Raw genomic sequence first — 25119 nt, 5'->3', positions numbered from 1 at the left:
GCACAGACAGACATGAGGGGATCACACAGACTCCAACAGACTGCCATCCCCATGAGAGAAGGCCCCACACACACAACCCCGGGCGTACAATGTATAGACAGAGGGGGTAGCATGTTACTCACCGATCCATGCAAATTCGTGGGTGCCACTCTGCGACAGGAAGCCTCCCACCCCGGGTGGTGGGGGTGCCGTCAGCCAAACAGGATTCTTCGCGGGCTTTGTCCCTGAGGACAGGTCGTTTGCGAGGCCAGGGCGTACGCATAGCCTGCTAAACGCTCGATGGCGGGCTGGGATTCCGTAAGGCTCTAGTACAACCAGTCCGATTCCCAGCTCCGCAAACGCTGTAGTCTTCCGAAGTCTGACTAACTAAGCGCAGGAACAAATAAAAAGCTATTAGTGCAAAGAAAAACACACTTAGCAGAAAATAAAATGTAATAAAACAGAAGAAAAGGCTGAGATTGTAGCCCCAGCACAGGGAAGCCTGCCTACTCCTATCTAGGCAAAAGACAAACTGAATTGGGAATGAGGCTAGCCGGGGGTATTGAACCAGAGGGACAGCCCCCCCGTAGGTGTGTCTATGCAAAGTTTTGTGTTTTTAACAAAATTTTCTGCCTAGCTTACTCCTGTGGATAAGAGGTCAATACCCATTGGTGAAGACTATATGAGGGGCGGCGACTGTCAGAGGACGTAAGAGAAAACTGAATTTTTGTAAAATCTTACCTGTAAAATTCCTTTCTCTGAGTCCTCCGACAGTCGCCGCCTCTCCATATTCGTCACAATGGGTAATTGACCCATGCTCCGTAGGAGTAGCTAGGCAACAGAATATGTCAATATTAAAGCTTTTAGCATATCCCACCCCCAGGGGGTGTTCCCCTCAGTCAATACCCTCCTGCTTCCTGTATCCATACCTCAGTTTCAGTAGAATAGCAGTAGAGTACATAAACAAACCCCAAAAGAGGGGCGGGGGCGGCGACTGTCGGAGGACTCAGAGAAAGGAATTTTACAGGTAAGATTTTACAAAAATTCCATTTTCTCTTACGTCCTCCGACAGTCGCCGCCTCTCCATATTCGTCACAATGGGGACGTCCCAAAGCAGTGCATCCATGAGGGGTGGGAAACGCAGCCGCGCCTAAGGCAATGCCGGACCCACATCAGAGAAAGGAACCTTACCAAAGGAAGGAAACCAGCTGGGCAGCATGAAAAAACTTTGCTCAACAGGAGCAACAACCCAGGAAGAACAAATAACCCAGGGATAAAAACATCCCAAACAGCCAAGGGCCCAAAAACAAGGGACCCTAAGGTACTGCCGCACTAAGAACCTTGCGGCCAAAGGAAGCATCTGCCGATGCCTGAACATCCACTTTGTAGAACTTTGAGAAGGTGTGAACGGACGACCAAGTCGCCGCCTTACACACCTGGGCCACCGAGGCCCGATGATGACAGGCCCAAGACGCACTCAGCGATCTGGTAGAGTGCGCCTTCACAGGCATAGGGGGAACTTTTCCCTTCAAACCATATGCCTGCTCAATAGTCTGATCCATTTGGCGATGGTAGAAGCCGACGCCGCCATGCCCTTCCGAGGCCCCTCTGGAAGGACAAATAGAGAATCCGTCTTGCGAAAGGATTTTGTCGATGACAGGTAAACCCTGATCGCCCGAACAACATCCAAGGAGTGTAAATCCACCTCCTTAGGATGTTTAGGCTTCGCGCAAAGCGAAGGCAAGACAATGTCCTCATTGAGGTGAAATTCCGAGATCCTCTTCGGAAGAAAAGAAGGGTTAGGTCGCAAGACCACCTTATCCAAGTGAATCACCAAATACGGAGACCTGCAGGACAAGGCCACCAGCTCCGACACTCTGCGAGCCGAAGTGATCGCCACCAAAAAAGCGACCTTCTTGGACAACATGGGCAACGAGATCTCCCTGATCTTTTCAAAAGGAGCATGTTGCAACACGGACAGAACGAGGTTCAAGTCCCATGGAGGCAAAGGCTCCCTCCTAGGAGGGACCAGGTGTCGCACCCCTTGAACAAAGGTGCTAACCAAGGAGTTAGACGCCACAGGACGTTGAAAAAGAACGGCCAGCGCAGAAATCTGACCCTTAATCGTGGCCAACGCCAAACGCTGGTCCACACCCGTTTGAAGGAAAGACAACACTCTAGACACCGAGTATGAGCGAGGGGAATACCCCCTGGACTCACACCAGGCAAAATAGGCCTTCCAAGTACGGTAGTAAACCTTCCCCGAGGAGGTCTTCCGAGCGTTGATCAAAGTGTGAATGACCTCAGGGGAGAGACCCCTATCCCTCAGGACCTCGGTTTTAACAGCCAGGCCGTCAAAGCCAGCGACTGTAAAGCAGGATGGAATACCGGTCCTTGAGACAGAAGATCTTCTCGAAGAGGCAGACGCCATGGAGCGTCGACCGCCAGATTCACGAGGTCTGCGTACCAAGACCGGCGAGGCCAGTCTGGCGCCACCAGAATCACCGTGAGCGGTTCCGAGGACAACCTGCGAAGGAACCTGGATAGCAGCTGAATCGGTGGGAATGCATACATCAGGCAATATTGATGCCATGGAGCCACCAACGCGTCCGACGCGTCTGCCCGAGGATCGCGCGTCCTTGCCACGAACCTTTCCACCTCGTTGTTCAGACGAGACGCGAACAGGTCCACATCCGGAAGACCCCACTTCGCGCACAACATCTGGAAGACATCCGGGTGGAGTGACCATTCCCCCTGGTCCAGGGTCTAATCCGCCTGCCAGTTCTCCACCCCCGGAATGTGAACTGCCGATATCGCTGGGACGTGCGTCTCGGCCCAAGACAGAATGTCGGCCACCTCCGGAGCCGCTCGGGCACTCCTGGTGCCCCCTTGGTGGTTGATGTAGGCCACCGCTTTGGCATTGTCCGTCTGCACCCGAACCGGACTGCCCTGAAGCCTGTCCGTCCAACGCCGAAGGCAGAGATTTATCGCCCGCAATTCCAGAATGTTGATCGGAAGGGAGGATTCCCCCTCCGACCAAGTTCCCTGGGCGGATAGAACGCCCAGAACACCACCCCAGCCCGACAGGCTGGCATCCGTGGTGATCACCGTACACAAAAGAGGGCAAAAAGACTTGCCCCCCGACACCGCCGGGGATTGTAGCCACCATAGAAGATCCCTTCTGGTGCGAGGACTCAACGAGATCTGAAGATCCAGGGATTGAGGACGCCCGTCCCACCTGGACAGGATCTCCGCTTGGAGACCCCTCGTGTGAAACTGTGCAAAGGGAATCGCCTCGAAGGCCGAGACCATCAATCCCAGACACCGCATGCACGTCCGGAGGGACGAGCACGGAACGTCCCTGAGGGACCTGACTTCTTCCTGAAGTGTCCTGAGCTTGTCTTCCGGCAGGAAAACCTTTGCCTGAACAGAGTCCAGAATCATTCCCAGGTACGGAAGACGAACCGACGGACACAGCGTCGATTTTGGAAAGTTTAACTCCTGCAGAGTTTGCATCGTGGCGGACAGGTCTTTCACCAGACCCTGACTGGTCGCATACCGAACCAGAATGTCATCCAGATACCCCAGGACCGAGATGCCCTGGGCCCTCAATAAGGCCAGAACCGGTGCAAGCACCTTGGTGAACACCCGCGGAGCCGAAGCGAGACCAAAAGGAAGCGCCACGAATTGGTAATGATCCTCCGCAATGGCGAATCGAAGGTACCTCTGGTGACCCTCAAAAATGGGGATGTGAAGGTACGCATCCTTCAAATCGATGGAGGCCATGAATTCTCCCGGAACTAGAGCAGCCACCACCGAGCACAGGGATTCCATGCGGAACTTGCGAACCCGCACAAAGCGGTTCAGAGCTTTTAAGTCCAGAATCTGACGTACTTTGCCCTCCTTTCTGGGCACAGTGAACAGATTGGAGTAAAACCCCCGAAATCTGTCCCGATGAGGCACCGGAACCACCACTCCCTGAGCCCGCAGGTCCCGCACCGCCAGGTGCAGATCCCGCAAACGCTCCGGAGACAGTTGAAGAATCGAGGGAAAGAATCTGCTCGCTGGCCGAGAGAGAAACTCGATCTTGTAACCGGACCGAACGATCTCCTGAACCCACCTGTCCCGAACGCGGGCCAGCCAGGGTTGAAGAAAACCGAGCAAACGTCCCCCCACCCCAGAACTGGGTGAGGGCACCCTTCAGGCCGCATTGTTATGGGCAGCGGATCCAGACTGGCCGGACTTTTGCTTACCTGCCCATGGCTTCTTTTGGGAGCCTTGGCCTTTGAAGGGTTTGCCCTTATAGTGCGACCGAAAGGCACGAAAGGACCCCTGAGCGGGTCTAAACGAAGCATGCTTCTTACCTTGAGCAACCTTAGCCTTGTGGGACTGGGGCAAGAGCATGCTCTTACCCCCAGTGATCCCCTTTATCAGCGTATCCAAGGAGTCGCCAAAAAGGCGAGATCCCGTATAAGGCAGATTAGCCAGAGTTTTGCGAGAAGATTGGTCCACAGACCAACATTTGAGCCAAATCAAGCGGCGTGTCAACACCGCCACGCTGTGCACACGTGCAGCCAAAGGGACTAAATCTAAGTCCGCATCACACAAATACATGACACCCTGATGAATTTGATCTACCATAGCCAACGTTGTCGGCGGGGCAGAATAAGCCACCAGGACGCGCCTGAGCCTTCTGAATGGCGTGGGGAGCCCGCACAAGCGATCAAGCCGCTGCACAGAGGACAGGGAGAGTCGCAGCCAGGACGCAGCAGAACTGCGGTGCGAAACCGCATGGCGTCCAGTGAGGTAGCCACCTCACCGCAGCATCCCTGCAGCGAACAGGGATGGGTCGTTCACACATGCCAGGAAAAAACCTGACTGAACGCTCGATGGCAGGCTGGGAAGCCACTGGCCCACAACCTGCGACCAGGGGGGCCAGCCCGAGACCCAGCCCGCACGATCCTCTTCATCAGAAGAACTAACTAATGCTGAAAAAATAAACAGCTAAGTAAAGATAGAGAAAAACACTCAAATAAAATCAAAAAGAAGATAAAGGCTGAGACAAAAAGCCCCAGCACAGAAACAGCCTGCTACTCCTGATAGCTAGACAATGAAACTGAGGTATGGATACAGGAAGCAGGAGGGTATTGACTGAGGGGACCACCCCCTGGGGGTGGGATATGCTAAAAGCTTTAATATTGACATATTCTGTTGCCTAGCTACTCCTACGGAGCAAAGGTCAATTACCCATTGTGACGAATATGGAGAGGCGGCGACTGTCGGAGGACGTAAGAGAAATATTGAATTTACTCTATTATGGAATAAGGCTGTAACATAACAAAATGTAGGAAAAAATGTGGAAAAAGTGAAGCGCTGTGAATACTTTCTGGATGCACTGTATGGTGGAAGGAAAGAAAATTGCATAATCTATGGGCTGCTTAAGGCCTCATGCACTCTGGACGTTATCAAAACGTCAGTAGAAAGCTGTAGCTGTTTTGTTTAGCAAAACTATATTCCCCAAAAAAGCTTATGGCTCAAACGTTGCTAAACGCTGAATAGCTGGGTTTTTTGGCGTTTTTAAGCTTTTATCAGAGTTAGAGTGTTTTTACAGCTGAAAAACGCCTCTTAAAACCCACTAGTCCTGGGGAGTTTTTCCAGCCAGAAAACGCCCCTGCCAAAAACTGCTGATAACAGCCTATGTGTGCATGGAAACTTAGAATAACATGCTGGGGAATCTACTGGCTGTAGAAAAAAACGTCTGACGCCAAAAACAGCCGCTATATAAATGTCCAGTGTGCATGAGGCCTTACAGTTGTGTAGCAGCTAGGCAATTCCCAAATGTTTCTGAGCTTAACTAAACGGTCTTGTGAGCTGGAATTCTTACACACTTTCACTTTTCCTACTGCACACACACCAAGCACACATTTCAGGGTAGCTTACCACCACCTGCTCTTTTTGAACAGACTGGTCAACTACTAGGCAACCGAAGACACATACAAACACACACACACACACACACACACACATAAATTCAAGTCTGAAGGCCTTTTAAGATGACTATTATCTCTCCTTCTATATCTATACTTACAAATGGAATTCAGGGACTCTGCACATTGGCATTAACATTTTAACTAGCACAGTGGAAGAAAGCTATACTGAATTTTACAGAATAGTATACATCTTAAAAGTTCTTTCTGCATTGTGTAGCATTTTCCAGTTGTAACCTATCTCAATTAATCACATTCTGTAACTTTCAGTAAAACGATTCTTTAGGGCCTGAGTCAATGGGCTTTAGGCTTGTGTCAATAGAATCAGACTGACATTGGTTTAGGAGTCTTTCCAAAATTATTTAGAATTTATTGACAGGAGTATTTGACCTACAGTTAACCTCCTTCTTATCCGGTACATGACCTGCATTAAGTGGGTTTTGCATTCCCAAAGATTTGCATGGGAATGCAACACCATTTTGGAGTGAACAAAAACCTGTCAGCAGATCCAGTCGACTTAACAAGGTATGGGCTGGTTAGTAGATGGAGTCAGCATTACCTGCTGGTAAAAGGCACACAAAACTGGGTATTGAAACCAATGCTGTAGCTTGAAGTTTGTGACCCCAATGCAAAATTTGACCTAGGGCCTCCCTATTACCACCTGCCACTTCCACCGCGCACCAATATATTCCTATCACGTGCCAAGATACTCCAAGTGGCTGAAGAGTTATTTCAGATCTTTATTTACACATTGAGAGGGAAAATCAAAAGATTTTGGAGAAATTGTCCACATTTTGACATACCGCTCCTATTCTTTTAAATGCCCTGGAGCAGGGGTAGGCAACCTTTGAGAGGTGGAGATCTACTTGAACAATCAAAATATCAAAGATCACAGGGGTTATGTGCTTTTTGTTTTTTTAAGAAATTAACTAGCAAGACTTATCTGAAATTTGTAATGAAAGCAAAAAAAAAAATAATAAAACAAATATTACTGTAAAATATAAACATACCTCAGAAGTGTGGGTAGGGGAGAGGACGGTGTTGGTAGGGGGCGGTGTCGTAAGAGGGGTCAGTGGGGGGTGGGGTGTTGTGAGAGGATGGTGTCGGTAAAGGGGTGGGGGGGGTGGTGTCAGAGGGGAGGATGGTATCAGTAAGAAGGAGGAGGGTGTCAGTAGGCCAGTGGACAGTGTCAGAAGTTTTTAATTTTTGATATTGGGCATTACATATGAAATAGGTTTGTTGGAGCTTTAGAACTGTTTTTTGGTTTGTTGGTTTTGAGGTTTGATGCTGTGAATACCTCAGATCATTTCCCTACTGTTTTTTTGTGTCACACTTTACAACAAATGTAATTGAACTCAGCAATTTAGAATGCCACGTTGCTTAACAAAATACAGCAAAGACTAATAACGTAGTTACTTGAACTAAACTATCAGACCCACTCTTACCTTGCTGTGATGTGGAGGAAGGTTCTTTAAGTCCTGCTGAAGGTCATGTAGCTCCCTCATGATCTCAGGTGCCTCTTGCCGTAAAAAACTGTATTTTTTGCTTAGTGTTTGAAGCGGACTTTCTGCCTATACATAATGAAGGAAGAAAAAAGTTGGGTATGAGTTGATCATGATGAAATTCTGTAAGGGCTGCCAACCGGAAATCATACAAACATGAAAATTAACATTTATTGACGTTACTCCTACACATGCATGCACCTTGTCCACTCTGCGAAATCACTCTTAGAAAGCGAGACCACAGGTACAAAAAGTCTGCATTAGTGAATGATTGGATACCAATAAAGTACTGTGCATAGCACACCACCAAGATATCAGCTCAACAGAAACGCACTGACAATTATTTCAACAGCTTTTATACTACACAGTGTTTACTTATGAATGCAAAGTTCTAGGGCTCTTTAGTACTCAGAGGGGTGGATTTACTAAAGTAGTAGAACAATTTCACTTTCCAAAGTAAATTTTTACTATGCAAGGACATTTTCACCTAGCTTAGTGAATGGGGTGAAAACTCACTTTGCAAAGAAATAAAAGCAAGAAAGATTAAAAAAAAAAAAAAAAAACTTATCTATGCTTACACTTAATTGGATGATGGGAGTCATGAGTGTCAACTCACTCATTAGGCAAAGGTAAATTTCTTCGCTTAGTGAAAATTAAATTGCTTTTAGCCTTTAGTAAATTAACTCCTGAGATTGCATGAGCAACAGTCTTGACAAGATGTAGAAAAATCTGTTAGGTGGACTGGTTATTAAGAAAGGTTGTCCGACGCAGATATCCACAGAAAAATGCAAATATTTCTATAAAGTGTGTTGTGATCATTGTAGCACCTTAACCACTTGCCGACTGCCTAACGCCGATCTACGTCGGCAGTCAGCCCCTCACAGGCAAAGTGACGTAGGGCTACGTCACTAGCTTGTGAGGGTCTAGGGAGCGAGCGCGCGCCCCCGGAGGCGCGCTCCCGCGTGGTCACGGACCCCCCGCGCGTGTGACCAGCGGACCCGATGTCCGCCGGTCACTCGGCGATCGGCGGGGGAGAGGGAGAATGTCAGGCAGCTTGTGTAAACAAGCCACCTGTCATTCTCCTCGCTGTAAAGACACTGATCACATGGATCTAGTATGTAGATCCGTTGATCAGTGTCCTTACAGCTCAAGCCACAGCCAATCACAGTAGAAAGCACGCCCCTAGGGATACACACAGCCCCTCCCTCCCAAATAAAGTTAACCCCTTCACTACCAGTGTATTTTTACAGTAACAGTGCATATGTATAGCACTGATTACTGTAGAAATGTCACTGGTAACCCCAAAAGTGTCACAAATGTCAGTCAAGGGTCCGATCTGTCCGCCCCAATGTCGCAGTACCGCAAAAAAAAAAACGCAGATCGCCGCCATTACGCGTTAAAAAAAAAAAAAAAAAAAAAGACAAAAATCTTTCCCTTTGTTAGTAAACGCGATAACTTTTGCGCAAACCAATCAAAATACGCTTTTTGCGATTTTTTTTACCAAACATAGGTAGCATAAAACAAATTGGCCGAAAATGTTAAAAAATTTTGATTTTTACATTTTTTTGGGGGAATTTCATATAAAAAAATGTGAAAAATATTGCTATTTTTGCAAAATTGACGCTCTTTTTTTTGTTTATAGGGCGTGATCAAAAAATCGCACAGGTGATCAAATACCACCAAAAGAAAGCTCTGTTTGTGGGAAAAAAAGGATGCCAAATTTGTTTAGGTACAGCGTTGCACGACCGCGCAATTGTCCGTTAAAGTCACGCAGTGCCGAATCGCAAAATACCCCCTGGTCGGAATGGGGGTAAAATCTTCCGGGGCTTAAGTGGTTAAAAGTTCCAGTCATAAAATCTCTAGTTATATTTTTGCAGATATCCATTGAGTGAAGAAGAATCAATGGTACTTTCTAGCCACCAATCCATTGCACTACAACTAGATACCGACTGAGTCAAGATTTGAATATGTAAAGCAGATGAATATGTTTTTTGTTCAAAAAACTGTCCCAATTTCTCCATCCACACCTTTGAGGTGAATGAGGGAATCATCCCCACTGTGTCATTATATTCTGACAACGTGGAGACTTCTCCGCCATCAGAATACACTGATTAACCACTTAAGCCCCGGAAGATTTTACCCCCATTCCGATCAGGGTTTTTTTAGCGATTCGGCACTGCGTGACTTTAACGGACAATTGCGCAGTTGTGCAACGCTGTACCTAAACAAATTTGACGTCCTTTTTTTCCCCACAAACAGAGCTTTCTATTGGTGTTATTTGATCACCTGTGCGATTTTTGCTTTTTGCGCTATAAACAAAAAAAAACATAAATTTTGCAAAAATAACAATATTTTTCACATTTTTTTATATGAAATTCCCCCCCCCCCCCCAAAAAAAAATGTAAAAATCTAAATTTTTTAACATTTTAGGCCAATTTGTTTTATGCTACATATGTTTGGTAAAAAAAAAAAAAAATCGCAAAAAGCGTATTTTGATTGGTTTGCGCAAAAGTTATTGCGTTTACTAACTAAGGGAAAGATTTTTGTCATTTTTGGTGTTTTTTTTTTAACGCGTAATGGCGGCGATCTGTGATTTGTTTTGCGGTACTGCGACATTGCGGCGGACAGATCGGACCCTTTACTGACATTTTTGACACTTTTGGGGTTACCAGTGACATTACTGCAGTAATCAGTGCTATATATATGCACTGTTACTGCAAAATGACACTGGCAGGGAAGGGGTTAACTTTATTGGGGAAGGAGGGGTTAAGTGTGTCCCTAGGGGCGTGCTTCTAACTGTGATTGGACATGGCTACTGGTGTAGGAACATACATAGTAGAACCGTATGATCACTATTCCTACACAGGGGAGAATGACAGGCGGCTTGTTTACATTAGCCGCCTGCCTTTCTCCCTCTCCACCGACGATCGCAGAGCGACCGGCGGACATCAGGTCCGCCGGTCACACGCATGGACTTCCTAGGGAATGAGCCGGGGCGGGCGCTCGCCCACTATTGGCTCACAAGCAAGTGACAGGCAAGTGACGTACCCATACGTCACTTTGCCTGGCCGGGGCTGACCGCCGCAGTATATGTACTTGCGGCGGTCGGCAACCGGTTAACATTGCAGGCTATAGCCGTCAGAGCTGATAAAGCAGGGAAAATCCAACAGGGTGGTTGTACAGAAGTCAATTAAAGGAGGGGGCCCCAGGGGGACTTTAAAGGCAATAGCCAACCAGGTAGTAAGAGTACAAAAAGATGAAAAATATATAAAACAAACAGGTTTTATTCAAACATAGTAAAATGGTGATTTCTATCACCAAATACATAGTTGAGAGCAACAATGTGACATGCAGAGATTAATACCACAAAAAAGCTTATAATCTGGGACACATGGTTGGCCTCGGAGTGGAAGGCCAAACCAAAAGGCGTTCACAGAGGATTCCCAACATGTTTTGAAATATGATCTAATTCCTTCTTCAGGGGAAGATCAGAGCATATATTACAGTTTTTTATGTATCCTTATATCAAGGGTTACCCAAAGGTAATTCATTTGCTCTCCTACCTAACAAGATGACACTCCACTACAGGGATATCCATACATGACGGCTACCCATATGTGATTCTTGTGAGCAGGTGTTGGCACCAGTGTGGTCATCTTTAACATCTACCTTTTCGTGGTCCACGGTCTCATTATTTGGGATACCCCTATTCCATCTTTATTTTTGGGCTCCATGCAGTGGGGCAAATCTAGGAAACCGATATTACCACTTAACTTTTGTTATAATGATACATTAAAACTGTAATATGCCCTTATCATCCCCTGAAGAAAAAAATTATATCATATTTCAAAACCGGTTGGGAATCTTCTGTGAATGCCTTATCAGTATGGCCTCCCACTCCATGAGACCAACCATGTGTTTCAGGTTATGAGCATTTTTTGCGCTTTTGTGGTAGTTAAGAGCAACGGTAGGACATGCAGACATCAATACCACAAAATCGCAAAAAAATGCTCATAATCTGGAACACATGGTTCTTGCCTACAACCATGGGTTATTGTGTTTTTAGGGGCAGGGAAGGGAGGGGGGTGGGTTGTGGGTGGCCGTCCCTGCTGGGAGAACACAGTGATTACTGCTAGTGGCTATAGCCGCTGGCAATAATCGCATCCTTAAAAATCAGACATGCTGATTGTACCCAAGTCGATCGATGGATTTTAAATGCACCTAATGCTTTTAACAAGGGCAACCCATTACCCTACTGAACATACTTCTAGATAAGACACTTTTTTTTTTTTTAATTCCCCACAATATATTATGCCCATTCTCTTACAACTTTTGAATCTCTGCCCAGATCTTTAACCACCCAATATCAAAAATGTATACCCTCTCCCCAAACAAACTCCCCTACTCTTGAGAGTGAGTAAAACAGATCTAAGCCACAACTTTATTGTAGATCCAGGTGGTACCGAACTACAGTGGTCCTACATTGTATCCCTGACACACACCAGACAGGTGTTGGAAATGCCAGAACTCCACGGGTTCCCTCTTACATACAGTGCATCTGCAAGCGTTTACCTTTTTTCCACATTTTGTTATGTTGAAGCCTTATTCCAAAATGGATTAAATTCATTATTTTCCTCAAATTTCTACAAATAATACCCCATAATGACAACGTGAAAGACGTTTGTTTGAAATCTTTGCAAATTTACTAAAAAAAAAAAAAAAAAAAAAAAAAAAAAATCACATATACATAAGTATTCACAGCCTTTGTCATGACACTCAAAATTGAGCTCAGGTGCCACCTGACAGCCCACATGGAGTTTGCCAAAAGGCACCTGAAGGACTCTCAGACCATGAGAAACAAAACTTTCTGGTCTTATGAAACAAAGATTGAACTCTTTGGCTTGAATGGCTAGCATTATTCCTGGAGGAAACCAGGCACTGCTCATCACCTGACCAATACCATCCCTACAGTGAAGCATGTTGGTGGCAGCACCATGCTGTGGGGATGTTTTTCAGTGGCAGGAACTGGGAGACTAGTCTGGATCGAGGAAAAATGAATGCGGCAATGTACAGAGACATCCTTGATGAAAACCTGCTCCAGAGCGCTCTGGACCTCAGACTGGGGCAAAGGTTCAAGTCACAACAGGACAACGACCCAAAGCACACAGCCAAGATAACAAAGGAGTGGCTACAGGTACAACTCTGTGAATGTCCTTGAGTGGCCCAGCCAGAAACCAGACTTGAACCCAATTGAAGAGATCTGAAATTGGCTGGGCACCGACGCTCCCCATCCATCCTGATGGAGCTTGAGAGGTCCTGCAAAGAAGAATGGAAGAAATTGCCCAAAAGTAGATGTGCTAAGCTTGTAGTATCATACTCAACGAGACTTGAGACTGTAATTGGTGCCAAAAGGTGCTTCAACAAAGTATTGAGAAAAGGCTGTGAATACCTATGTACATGAGATTTATTTAGTATTTTAATTTTAATAAATTTGCAAAGATTTCTAAAAAACATGTAACAAACAAGTTCCATTAATTTATCTTTATTATATACATACGGAAGACATATAATCCGCAAACATTATCCTCACCAGGAAAGCCTGTGTGATGGAGGGACAGCACATGTTCACAATTGGGGGACAGAGACAAAGCATTGTCATCCTATTACAGGAACAGCCTGAACAAGGACGATCATGGTAGGTTCACCAGGTGTTAATTTAAAGAAAGCTGCAGATTTAAAGGTATAAAAATTGACTTCTGAAATGACACCTAAATGTTAAAAGCAGATAAGAAATTTTATTGACTAGGCTTATATCTAAATTAAAAGGAATTACACTAAAAACATGACAATTTTTTTTTTTTTTTTTTGTCTGTATGATTATTTATAAGAATTTCTGGCCCTTAACCCAGGTTACACCAATAATTTAGAAATGAAATGATCACAGCTGTTAAAAACAAATGCCTTTACTGTTACCTTCTTCTTCTTGGAGGTACGTTTACTAACAAAACTTAGTGTTTCCTTATTTCTTGGTTTATTGTCACTTGTACAAAGACTACCTTCAGCCTCTGTGTCTTGTGGGCTTTGTCTCTTTTGGTACCTGCATAAAAGAGAAAAAATGATTACAGAGAGTAGATGTAATTTGACAAAGTTTTACACAGATACGGATCTGTATTTTTAGACATGTGACTGTAATTATAAGAGCCGGTTCACATAGGCGCGACCCGACTTTCCGGGGCGACCTGTGAAGTCGCGGTGCGCAGCTCGCACCGCGACCTCGGAGCGGCATGCACAGACTTCATATCATTGAAGTCAATGCAGGTCGCCCCAAATTAGCTCAGGACCCTTTTTCTAAGTCGGAGCGACTTGTGTCGCTCCTATTAGAACGGGTCCTGTGCTAATCTATGGCAGGCGACCCGCGGTGACTTGTCAGGCGACCTGGTCGCCCCAGTGTGAACCGGCTCTTAAAGTGGAAATAAACCTTCCTATCCTTTTCAGCCAAGGAAGCTGCCATCTTAGCCTTTGTTTGATCTGATCTTCAGCTGTCATAGAGCTGCATATGTGATCAGTTATGACTTCAGCCATTTGATGGTTTGACAGTTTGTTTGAGAGTACAACTAATGTGACAGATACATTCCCAGCATTGTCCGGGAACAGTTTTTGAAACAATTGAATAGATGGGCTTAGTTCCATTTAAGGCCTAATTTACAACGGTAACATGCCACGGTAAAGATACTTGTTTTAAAAAGGGAACCTTAAGGACATGTGTGTTCTAGTGCGTTTTTGGTGCAATTTTGATGCGTTATACTGCTTTCCAGCACAGTCCAGTGCAAGAAATATGCTACAGGTTATACTTTTTTACTGGAACTGACCACATTGGTGTGAACTATGCCATTGAAAACCATATAACCTACTATCCAAGCGGTTTTGATTTAAAAAAAAAAAACTGCACTGGACTGCACAGGCTCGTTTACACCATCTGTAGAGACCTGCAGTTCTCTGCAGCAGAAATTGCTGGTCTCTGCAAGACACACAGGAAACAACTGTTTCCTATGTGTTTGTTCACACCAAGCTGCAGGTGTGATGTCGCGTGCGGAGCTGTGTGGGATTATGCAGCAGGTCTGCAGTTTTCCGCATAGCTTTGCAACCGTGTAGCACCATGGCAGTTAAAGATCAAACAAAAAGCAGCTACATTGGCTGAAAACAATAGGAGGGTTTAGCTTTAAAGTAGATCTTAACCAGTCAGAGTCACAGCCGGCTTCCCACAGTAAACATGCTGGTGCCTTAGACCTGAAGACTAGTGAAGAACCAGCCTGGGTGAGGACAGTGCTGGATCCCTGGACAGGTAAGTGTCCTTTTATTAAAAAAATTCAGCAGCTACAGTATTTGTAGTTGTTGACCTAATTTATTTTCAGACTGAAGAACTCCTTTCACCACTTAAAGACCAGGCCTGTTTCTGACATTTGTTGCTTACAAGATAAAAAATCAGTATTTTTTGCTAGAAAATCACTCAGAACCTCCAAACATTTTACTTTTTTTTTTGCAGAGACTCTGGAGAATAAAATGGCGGTCGTTGCAATATTTTATGTCACACGGTATTTGCGCAGCGGTCTTTCCAACGCAATTTCTTGTGGAAAAAATACACTTCACTGAATTTAAAAAAAAAAAATAAAAAAACAGTAACGTTAGCCCAATTTGTTTTGGATATTGTGAAAGATATCATGCCGAGTAAATAGATACCCAACAGGTTACACTTTAAAATTGCACACACTCGTTGAATGGCAACAAACTACAGTACTTAAAAAATCTCCATAGGCAATGCTTTACATTTTTTAATGGTTACCAGTTTCGAGTTGCAGAGGAGGTCTTTTGCTAGAATTATTTGTGGGGATAACTAACATGTGTGATTTGAACACTGTTTACATTTGCAAGTGTGACTTAGGTATGCGTTTTCTTTGGTGTGCGAGCACACAGGGACAGGGCGTTTTAAAAAAATTTTTTCCTTATTTTATTTTTTTATTTATTTTTACACTGTCCCTTTAAAAAAAAAATATATATATATAATTTTTTTAAGAACTTACCGTAAACTTATTTTCTCCAAGTCCTCTGACAGTCGCCGCCGATCCATATAAGCCTTCACTATTGGGTAATGGCGCCCACTGCAGGAGTAAGCTAGGCAGATAGAAATGTTAATACAAAACTTTTCTATACTTAGACACACCTCTAGGGGGCCGTCCCCAGCCATTATCTCTGATCCAGTCACAACTCAGTTTGTAGCAAGCAGTACCGGAAGGCAATAACCCCCAGATCCAAAAAAAAACAGAGGAGCGGGGGCAACGACTGTCAGAAGACTCAGAGAAAATAATTTTATGGTAAGTTCTTACAAAAATTCAATTTTCTCTTACGTCCTCTGACAGTCGCCGCCGATCCATATAAGCCTTCACTATTGGGACATCCCAAAGCATTGCAGGTGTGAGGGGTGGGAAGATGCAACCAACTGAAAAGGTAACGAAAAACACCCCAAGGAAGAGACAGAAAAAAAAAAAGTCTCTGCAAACAACCGCCGCACCTCAAAACTTTGCAGCCAAGGGAAGCATCAAAGGATGCCAAAACATCAACTCTGTAGAATTGTGTGAAAGAGTGCACAGACTACCAGGTTGCCGCTTTGTAAACCTGAGCCAGAGCAGCCTGATGGCGAAAAACCCAAGAGACGCTGGCGGCTCCAGTAGAAAGGGCCCTTACAGGGAAAGGAGGAACCTGACCCTTGACGGAATAGGCCGGAAACAAAAATTGTCAGTCTGATCCACGGAGAAAAGGTAGCCGCAGTGCCTTGGGAAGAACAAACAGGGAATCAGACTGCCAAACAGATGCCGCGGCAGCCAGGAAAACCCTGACCGCCCGGACCACATCCAAGGAATGCAAAGACATCTCCTGGAGATGCTCGGGCTACTCACAAGCGAAGGCAGCACAATATCCTCGTGGAGGTGGAACGAAGAAACCACCTTGGGAATAAAAGACTGAGTGGGTCGCAGAACCACTTCATCCCTATGAAACAACAGATAAGGAGAACGGCAAGACAAAGCCGCCAATGCAGACACTCTGCGAGCAGACATGATAGCCACCAGAAAAGAAACTGTCTGGGACAACATAGGCAGAGGAAAAACTCTGATGTTTTCAAAGGGAGGTAGTTGTAACACAGACAACACCAAATTCAGGCCCCGGGGAGGCAAGGGAGCCTTCCTTGGAGGAGCCAGACGCCGCACCCTTATGAGGAAGTGCGAAGCAAAGAATATGATGCCAAGGGATGTGGAAAAAGACGGCCAAAGCCGGCAACTGACCCTTGATCGCGTTCAGCGCCAAACACTGATACACTCCTTTCTGCAGGAAGGCCAAAAACTTTCGCCACCAAGAAGGAGCAAGGATGGAATGCATGCGATCCGCACCAGGCATATACACTTTCCAGGTGCGATGAGAAATCTTCCTCGAGGTAGCTTTACGAGCCTGCAATAATGTAGGTATGACCGCCTGTGGAAAACCCCTACCCCTCAAGACCTGGCTTCTAAACAGCCACGCCGTTAAAGTCAGAGACTGCAAAGCAGGAAGGATGATCGGCCCTAGAAACAGAAAATTGTCCCGCAGTGGAAGCCGCCAGGGAGGCCCGACGACCATCTGAACGATGGCCGCATACCAGGACTGACATGGCCAGTCTGGGGCCACCAGAAGCCCGATATCCGTTCCAACGCCAACCTGCGGAGGAACCTGGACAACAGTTGAACCGGAGGGAAGGCATACAACAGCCAATACCGGTGCTAAAGGCACCCCGAACGCATCCGTGGCATCCGCCAGAGGATTGCGAGGTCCAGCCACGAACTTCCCAACCCCATGGTCGAGACGGGGCGTTAACAGATCCACGTCCAGAGTCCCCCACCGGGCACACAGGAGGCGAAACACCTCCGGATGCAGGGACCAGACTCCCTGGTCCAAGGTCAGGCGACTCAGACAGTCCGCCTGCCAATTTTCCACACCCGGAATGGGAACAGCCGAAAAGCACAGGAATGCACAATTCGCCCAAGACAGGAGCAAGGCCACTTCCTCGGCCGCCCGGGCACTCTTGGTGCCCCCTTGGGGGGGATAAGACATTCTTCAGATATATAAATGAAAAAAGGAAATTAAAACAAGGAATAACTAAATTAAAAACAAAGGACGGAAGGTATGTAGAAGAGAATAAAGGGCTAGCCGACTGCCTTAATGAATACTTCTGTTCAGTTTTTACAGAAGAAAAAGAAGGAGAAGGACCTCCACTTGAAAGGATGAATCGTTTGATGCATGTGCCTTTACAGAGGAAGACATTGTAAGATTGCTGTCTAAAGTGAAGACAAATAAGTCACAGGGTCCTAATGAGATACACCCAAAATTATTAAAAGAGCTTAGTGGTGAGCTGGCAAAACCATTAACAGATTTATTTAACCAATCATTAGTAACAGGAGTCGTCCCAGAAGATTGGAAATTGGCAAATGTCGTGCCGATTCACAAGAAAGGTAGTAGGGAGGAATCGAGCAACTATAGACCAGTGAGTCTGACATCAATAGTAGGCAAATTAATGGAAACCCTATTAAAGGATAGGATTGTGGAACATCTTAAATCCCATGGATTGCAAGATGAAAAACAACATGGGTTTACTTCAGGGAGATCATGTCAAACAAATCTTATAGATTTTTTTGACTGGGTGACTAAAATAATAGACGGTGGAGGTGCAGTAGACATTGCATATCTAGATTTTAGTAAGGCTTTTGACACTGTCCCACATAGAAGACTTATCACTAAACTGCAGTCATTGAGCATGGACTCCCATATTATTGAGTGGATTAGGCAGTGGCTGATTAACAGACAACAGAGGGTTGTAGTCAATGGAGAACATTCAGAACAAGGTCATGTTACCAGTGGGGTACCTCAGGGATCTGTACTGGGACCAATTTTGTTTAATATCTTCATAAGTGATATTGCAAAAGGCCTCGATGGTAAGGTTTGTCTTTTTGCTGATGACACAAAGATATGTAACAGGGTTGATGTTCCTGGAGGGAAACGCCAAATGGAAAAGGATTTAGGAAAACTAGAAGAATGGTCAGAACTCTGGCAACTGAAATTTAATGTGGATAAGTGCAAGATAATGCACCTGGGGCGTAAAAACCCAAGGGCAGAATATAGAATATTTGACACAGTCCTGACCTCAGTATCTGAGGAAAGGGATTTAGGAGTAATTATTTCAGAAGACTTAAAGGTGGGAAGACAATGTAATAGAGCAGCACGAAATGCCAGCAGAATGCTTGGATGTATAGGGAGAGGTATAAGCAGTAGAAAGAGAAGTGCTTTTGCCGCTGTACAGAACACTGGTGAGACCTCACTTGGAGTATTGTGTGCAGTACTGGAGGCCATATCTCCAGAAGGATATAGATACTCTAGTGGGAGTTCAGAGAAGAGCTACTAAACTAGTACATGGATTGCAGGAATAAAACTTACCAGGAAAGGTTAAAGGACCTTAACATGTATAGCTTGGAAGAAAGAAGAGACAGAGGGGATATGATAGAAACTTTTAAATACATAAAGGGAATCAACTCGGTAAAGGAGGAGAGCACATTTAAAAGAAGAAAAACTACCACAAGAGGACACAGTTTTAAATTAGAGTGGCAAAGGTTTAAAAGTAATATGAGGAAGTATTACTTTACTGAGAGAGTAGTGGATGCATGGACTAACCTTCCTGCAGAAGTGGTAGCTGCAAATACAGTGAAGGAGTTTAAGCATGCATGGGATAGGCATAAGGCTATCCTTCATATAAGATAGGGCCAGGGACTATTCATAGGATTCAGATATATTGGGCAGACTAGATGGGCCAAATGGTTCTTATCTGCCGACACATTCTATGTTTCTATGTTTCCTTGGTGATTGATATAAGCCATAGCCGTGGCGTCGTCTGTCCATACTGGAACTGGACACCCCTGAAGTTGAGATAACCAACGGAAACAGACAAAGCCTGATCGCGGGGGGCACCAAGACGTGTAACAGCAAAGAGGCCCCCACCGCCGATCACAACCCCCAGGCACAAGCCGTGCCCAGGACTTCTCCCCAGCCCAACAGGCTGGCATCCGCAGTGAACACCGTCCACAACAGAGGCCGAAAGGACTGGCCCTGTGTCAGGGTTGGCGACCGGAGCCACCACAAAGGATCCGATCGCAGCCGATGGAACAGAGAAACTACTTGTCCAATGACCGAAGCGTCCTGCCTCACCTGGCCACGTGGACGGCTGCGAAAGCCGAAACCATGGGGACCCAGAGACCGCACATAGGTCCGCAAGGAGGAGGGATCGTCGTCCCTCTGATCTCGTCCCTCAGGAGCCGGGGTTAGCCCACCGGAAGAAAAAACTTGTGCCTGAGCCGAGTCCAGGACCATCCCCAGGTAATGAAGATGAACTGAAGGAGTCAGTGCCGACCAATGAAAATGGACGTTCCACCCGAACTCCCAGAGTGTCTGAAACCGGCACGGTCAGAAAACTTGACAAGGATGCACACAAACTCGACCTGAACAGGAGGTCGGCCAGATAAAAGAGTACGCAATCTCCTTTAAAAGCACTAAGGCCCGCACTGGAGCCAAAATCTTGATGAAAAACCTGGGAGCCGAAGTGAAACCGAAGGGTAGCGCTAGAAAACTGGACAGCTCCCTTGCCACCGCGAAGTGGAGACATCTCTGAGAACCCTTGTAGATAGGGATGGGTAGACACTTATCCAAGCAAGGTGATGGGAGGCCAGGAAGTCCTCTGGACCCAATGACGCCACGACCGGCTTTGAGGGATTCCATCCAGAACTCCAGCACCCGCAAAAAACGGTTCAGAGACTGCAAGCCCCGAAGCGGACGCACTGTGCCCCCTGTTCTGGGCACAGTGAACAGGATGGAAGAAAAAAACGCGAAACCTGTCCTGTGAAGACACGGGCACAAAAACTCCTTGGGCGAGCAGGACAAGCACCGCCCCTATGAGACCCCTGAGATGAGCAGGAGGCAGCTGGAGAGCCGACAGGAAGAACCTGTCCACGGGGCGAGATCTAAAACTGATCTTGTACCCTGAAAAAGAAGCAACTCGTGAACACCCCTGTCCTGAATACTGGACCAACCAGGGAACCTGAAAGCAGCACAGACCTCCCCCCCCCCCTAAGACGGGCGAGAGCGTCCCTGCAGGAAGCGGTGGACTGGGCCGCCGAGCCAGACTGACCGGCCTTTGTCTCACCCGACCACGGCTTTTTGTGACCACCAGAGGGCTTGAAGCCCTTGTCCTGCGCCCTAAGGCACGAAAGGACCCACGCTGAGCTATCAAGGAAGGTCCCCACCTAGCGCGGGAGGACCCACCCCTAGTGACCGGGGGCAACCGAGTACTCTGACCCCCGTAAGCCCCTTAATCAACTCAGCCTGAGTGTTCCCAAAAAGACAACTCACCAACAAGGAACATCAGACACCGTCTGTCTGCAAGCATGGTCAGCCGACCAGCTTTTGTGCCAAAAAAAGGCAGCGAATCGCGACCCCGACCGGAGACAACTGAGCGACCAACAGAGCCTCGTCCAAGGCCGCGTCACACAGGTACATCCCCGTTCAGGTAACCCAAACCACCAAGTCAGGGGCAGTTGGATAGGTCGACTCCGCCACCAGGGTGCAACGAAGCACCTTGGCCCATGCCGCGAGAGCCTGAGAGGTCAGCACCGCTGCAAACACAGGTGTAAACAGGAAAGCGCCTCAATGCGCCTATCAGCCAGATCTTTGAACTGGCATCGAGGTGGATTTAGTCAGTCCAGAGACAAAGTGGTCCACGTAAGGGGACACCGTCCCACGTCTGATCACGCCTCCAAAAAAGGGATAGCGGTTGGAAAAGACGCTCCGGCACCACCACACCAGCATATGTGTAATACGTCGCATACCAGTCATGCACAAGTTTGTGAAAATTCACAGGGCAGGGAAACCTGACCCGATGTCTGGGCACTTCGGAATCCCGAAAGCAGCCCTTGTACTTGACTGAGAGGACTCATCGTCAAGATGGAGAGTTTCCGTAATGGCGCTAATGAGGATAGCTTATGGCAGCGCATCCCCGCGCTACTGAGGAAGATTCTTTCACCCCCTCCTCCTCAGAAGAGGAGGACATGGACCCCACAGAAGGGACATCGTCCGTGGCAACTATTTAGGCTCGGAGTCCGAGGACTGGGAGGGCACAGGCCGTTAATTCTTTTTAAAACTGAATTTTTGTAAAATCTTACAGTAAAATTCCTTTCTCTGAGTCCTCCGAAGTCTTCACTTATGGGGGTATTGACTTCATCTCCACAGGAGTTTCTAGGCATAAGACTTGTAAAAGAACAATTAATCTACATAGTCACACCCATGGGGGCTGTCCTTCTAGTCCAATACCCCCCTGCAATAGCCATCCCAATTTAGTTTTGTCGCAAGCAGTGAAAGTGTATAAAAAGACCCCAAAAAGAGGGGCGGGGGCGGTGACTGTCGGAGGACTCAGAGAAAGGAATTTTACGGTAAGATTTTATAAAATTCCGTTTTCTCCTACGTCCTCCGACAGTCGCCGCCCATTCACACAGTCTTCACTTATGGGGACGTCCCAAAGCAGTGTAGACATGAGGGGTGGGCAGCGCAACCGCCAGAAAAAGCAACGCAGTAACCCACATCAGAAAGGAACCTTACAAGTACAAGAAGGTAACCTTCTGGGTAACAAAAAAGGGCTCAACATGAGCAACAATCCAGGAAAACAAACAACCAAGGGGAAAAACAACCCCAACAGAAAGGGACCTGTACAAAACCAGGGTTCCCTATGGAACAGCTGCACAGAGAACTTTGCGGCCAAAGGATGCATCAGCTGATGCCAGAACATCAATTTTGTAGAACTTTGAGAAAGTGTGCACCGACGACCAAGTCGCAGCCTTGCACACCTGGGCCACCGAAGCCTGATGCCGATAGGCCCAGGACGTACTCACCGACCTTGTAGAGTGCGCCTTGACAGGGAAGGGAGGAACCCGTTCCCGCAACGAATAGGCCTGTACAATGGTCTGTCTGATCCATTTGGCAATGGTTGCTGCAGACGCAGCCATACACTTCCGAGGTCCCTCAGGAAGGACAAAGAGAGAATCAGATTGTCGAAAGGATTCAGTCGACGACAGGTAAACCCTGATCGCCCGGACAACATCCAAGGAATGCAAGGCAACCTCTTTTGGATGCTTAGGATTCGCACAAAGCGAAGGCAAAACAATGTCCTCATTCAGGTGGAATTCCGAAACTACCTTTGGCAAAAAGGACGGATTAGGTCGCAAGACCACCTTATCCCTATGAACCACCAGGTAAGGGGAGCGGTAAGACAACGCCGCCAACTCTGACACTACCAGGAACGCAACCTTCTTAGATAGCATGGGTAACGAAAGTTCTCTGATGTTTTCAAAAGGGGAACGCTGCAACACGGACAGAACCAAGTTCAAGTCCGATGGAGGTGAGGGCTCCCTTCTGGGAGGGGCCAAGTGACGCACACCTTGAATAAAGGTGCGAATCAAGGAATGAGACGCCACAGAGTGCTGAAAAAGAACAGCCAGTGCAGACACCTGGCCCTTAATCGTGGCCAACGCCAGGCGCTGGTCCACACCAGTTTGGAGGAAAGCTAACACCCTCGCCACCGAGTAGGAATGAGGAGAAAAACCCCTGGACTCACACCAGGCAAAGTAAGCTTTCCATGTACGGTAATAAATCTTACCAGAAGAGGCTTTTCTAGCCTTGATCAAAGTAGGAATGACCTCTGAGGAGAGACCCCTGTCTCTCAGGACCTGGCTTTCAACAGCCAGGCCGTTAAAGCCAGCGACTGTAAAGCAGGATGGAAGATCGGTCCCTGAGACAGCAGATCTTCCCGCATTGGCAGCCGCCACAGAGGCTCTACGGCCAGGTGAACGATGTCTGTGTACCAGGACCGGCGAGGCCAGTCCGGCGCCACCAGAATCACCAATGTTGGTTCCGAGGCCAACCTTCGAAGGAACCTGTACAACAGCTGAATCGGAGGAAAGGCATATATCAGATGATACTGATGCCAAGGCACCACCAGCGCGTCCGAGGCGTCTGCCAGAGGATCGCGCATTCTTGTCACAAACCTTTCCACCTTGTTGTTTAGCTGAGATGCGCACAGATCCACATCCGGGGATCCCCACTTAGCACACAGCATTTGAAATACCTCCGGGTGCAAGGACCATTCCCCCTGGTCCAGGGTCTGGCGGCTCAGATAATCTGCCTGCCAATTCTCCACACCCGGAATGTGAACTGCCGAGATCGCCGGGACATGAGTCTCGGCCCAAGACAAAACGCTGGTCACTTCCTGGGCCACCCGGGCACTCCTGGTGCCCCCTTGGTGGTTGATGTACGCCACCGTAGTGGCATTGTCCTTCTGCACCCGTACAGGGCGGCCCTGAAGACGATCCGACCAATGGATCAAGCACAGTCTGATAGCTCTCAACTCTAAAATGTTTATCGGGAGGGAAGATTCCTCCTCCGACCAAAGTGCTCTGGGCAGACAGGTTGCCCAGAAGGCCACCCCAGCCCGACAGGCTGGCATCCGTGGTTATCACCGTCCCCAGAATCGGCCGGAAAGATTTTCCGTCCGACACCGCCGGAAACTGTAGCCACCACAAGAGGTCCATTCTCGTCTGGCGACTCAGAGACACTCTCAGGTACAAGGACTGAGGCAGTCTGTCCCACCTGGCCAGGGTCTCCGCTTGAAGAGATCGCGTGGGAAACTGTGCAAACGGTATCGCCTCGAAGGCTGACACCATCAACCCCAGGGACTGCATACAGGTCCTGAGTGACGAGGATTCGTTGTCCCTGAGGGACCTGACCTAGTTCTGTAGGGTCCAGAGCTTGTCCTCCGGTAAGAAGACCTTTGCTTGAGCAGAGTCCAGAACCATTACCAGATACTGGAGACGAACCGAAGGCGACAAGGTCGACTTCTGAATGTTGATCGTCCAACCAAACTCCTGGAGCGTCTGGACCGTAGTGGACAGATCGCGCAACAGGCTCTGACTGGCACTCAACCTTAACAGGAGATCGTCCAGATAACCCAAGACCGCAATGCCCTGTGCCCACAACAGGCCCAGAACAGGCGCCAACACTTTGGTAAAGACCTTTGGAGCCGAAGCGAGACCGAAAGGTAACGCCACAAATTGGTAATGATCCTCCGCAATGGCGAATCGGAGATACCTCTGATGACCCTCGAAAATGGGGATGTGCAGATACTCATCCTTTAGGTCTATAGAGGCCAGGAACTCCCCCGGATTCAGGGAGGCCACCACCGATCGGAGGGATTCCATACGGAATTTTCGAACGCGCACGAAGCGGTTCAGCGCTTTTCAAGTCCAGAATCGGACGCACTTTGCCCTCCTTTCTGGGCACAGTAAACAGATTTGAATAAAAACCCAGAAACCTGTCCCGATGAGGCACCGGGACGATCACCCCTTGGGCGAGGAGATCCTGCACCGCCTGATGCAGGTCCTGCAACCGCCCTGGGGTCAATTGAAGATTTGAGGGAAAGAATCTGTTCGCCGGCCGTGAAAGAAATTCGATCTTGTACCCTGATCGAATGATTTCCTGAA

The 25119-nt window shown here is 47.4% G+C and overlaps 1 protein-coding gene across 2 annotated transcripts in view; it reads right to left on the bottom strand.

The window, feature by feature from the left end:
- Positions 1–25119, bottom strand: part of LOC309560776 (uncharacterized protein) — a 338659-nt gene that overhangs the window by 181132 nt on the left and 132408 nt on the right. Inside the window, exons 6-7 of one of the 2 annotated variants that reach the window (XM_082264432.1) lie at positions 13442–13565; positions 7412–7537 (exon numbers count right to left, since the gene is read on the bottom strand). In XM_082264432.1, the coding sequence (XP_082120558.1) occupies positions 7412–7537; positions 13442–13565 (250 nt within the window). Of the gene's footprint in view, positions 1–7411; positions 7538–13441; positions 13566–25119 lie in introns of those variants that run through there. The other variant, XM_082264433.1, reaches the window with a different exon arrangement.

This window comes from Pelophylax lessonae (assembly GCF_965119305.1).
Source record: "Pelophylax lessonae genome assembly, chromosome: 7".
In the NCBI taxonomy this organism is placed as follows: Eukaryota; Metazoa; Chordata; class Amphibia; order Anura; family Ranidae; genus Pelophylax; species Pelophylax lessonae.
The sequence above is the reverse complement of the archived record's forward strand: the minus strand, read 5'-3'. Positions and strand labels throughout refer to the sequence as shown.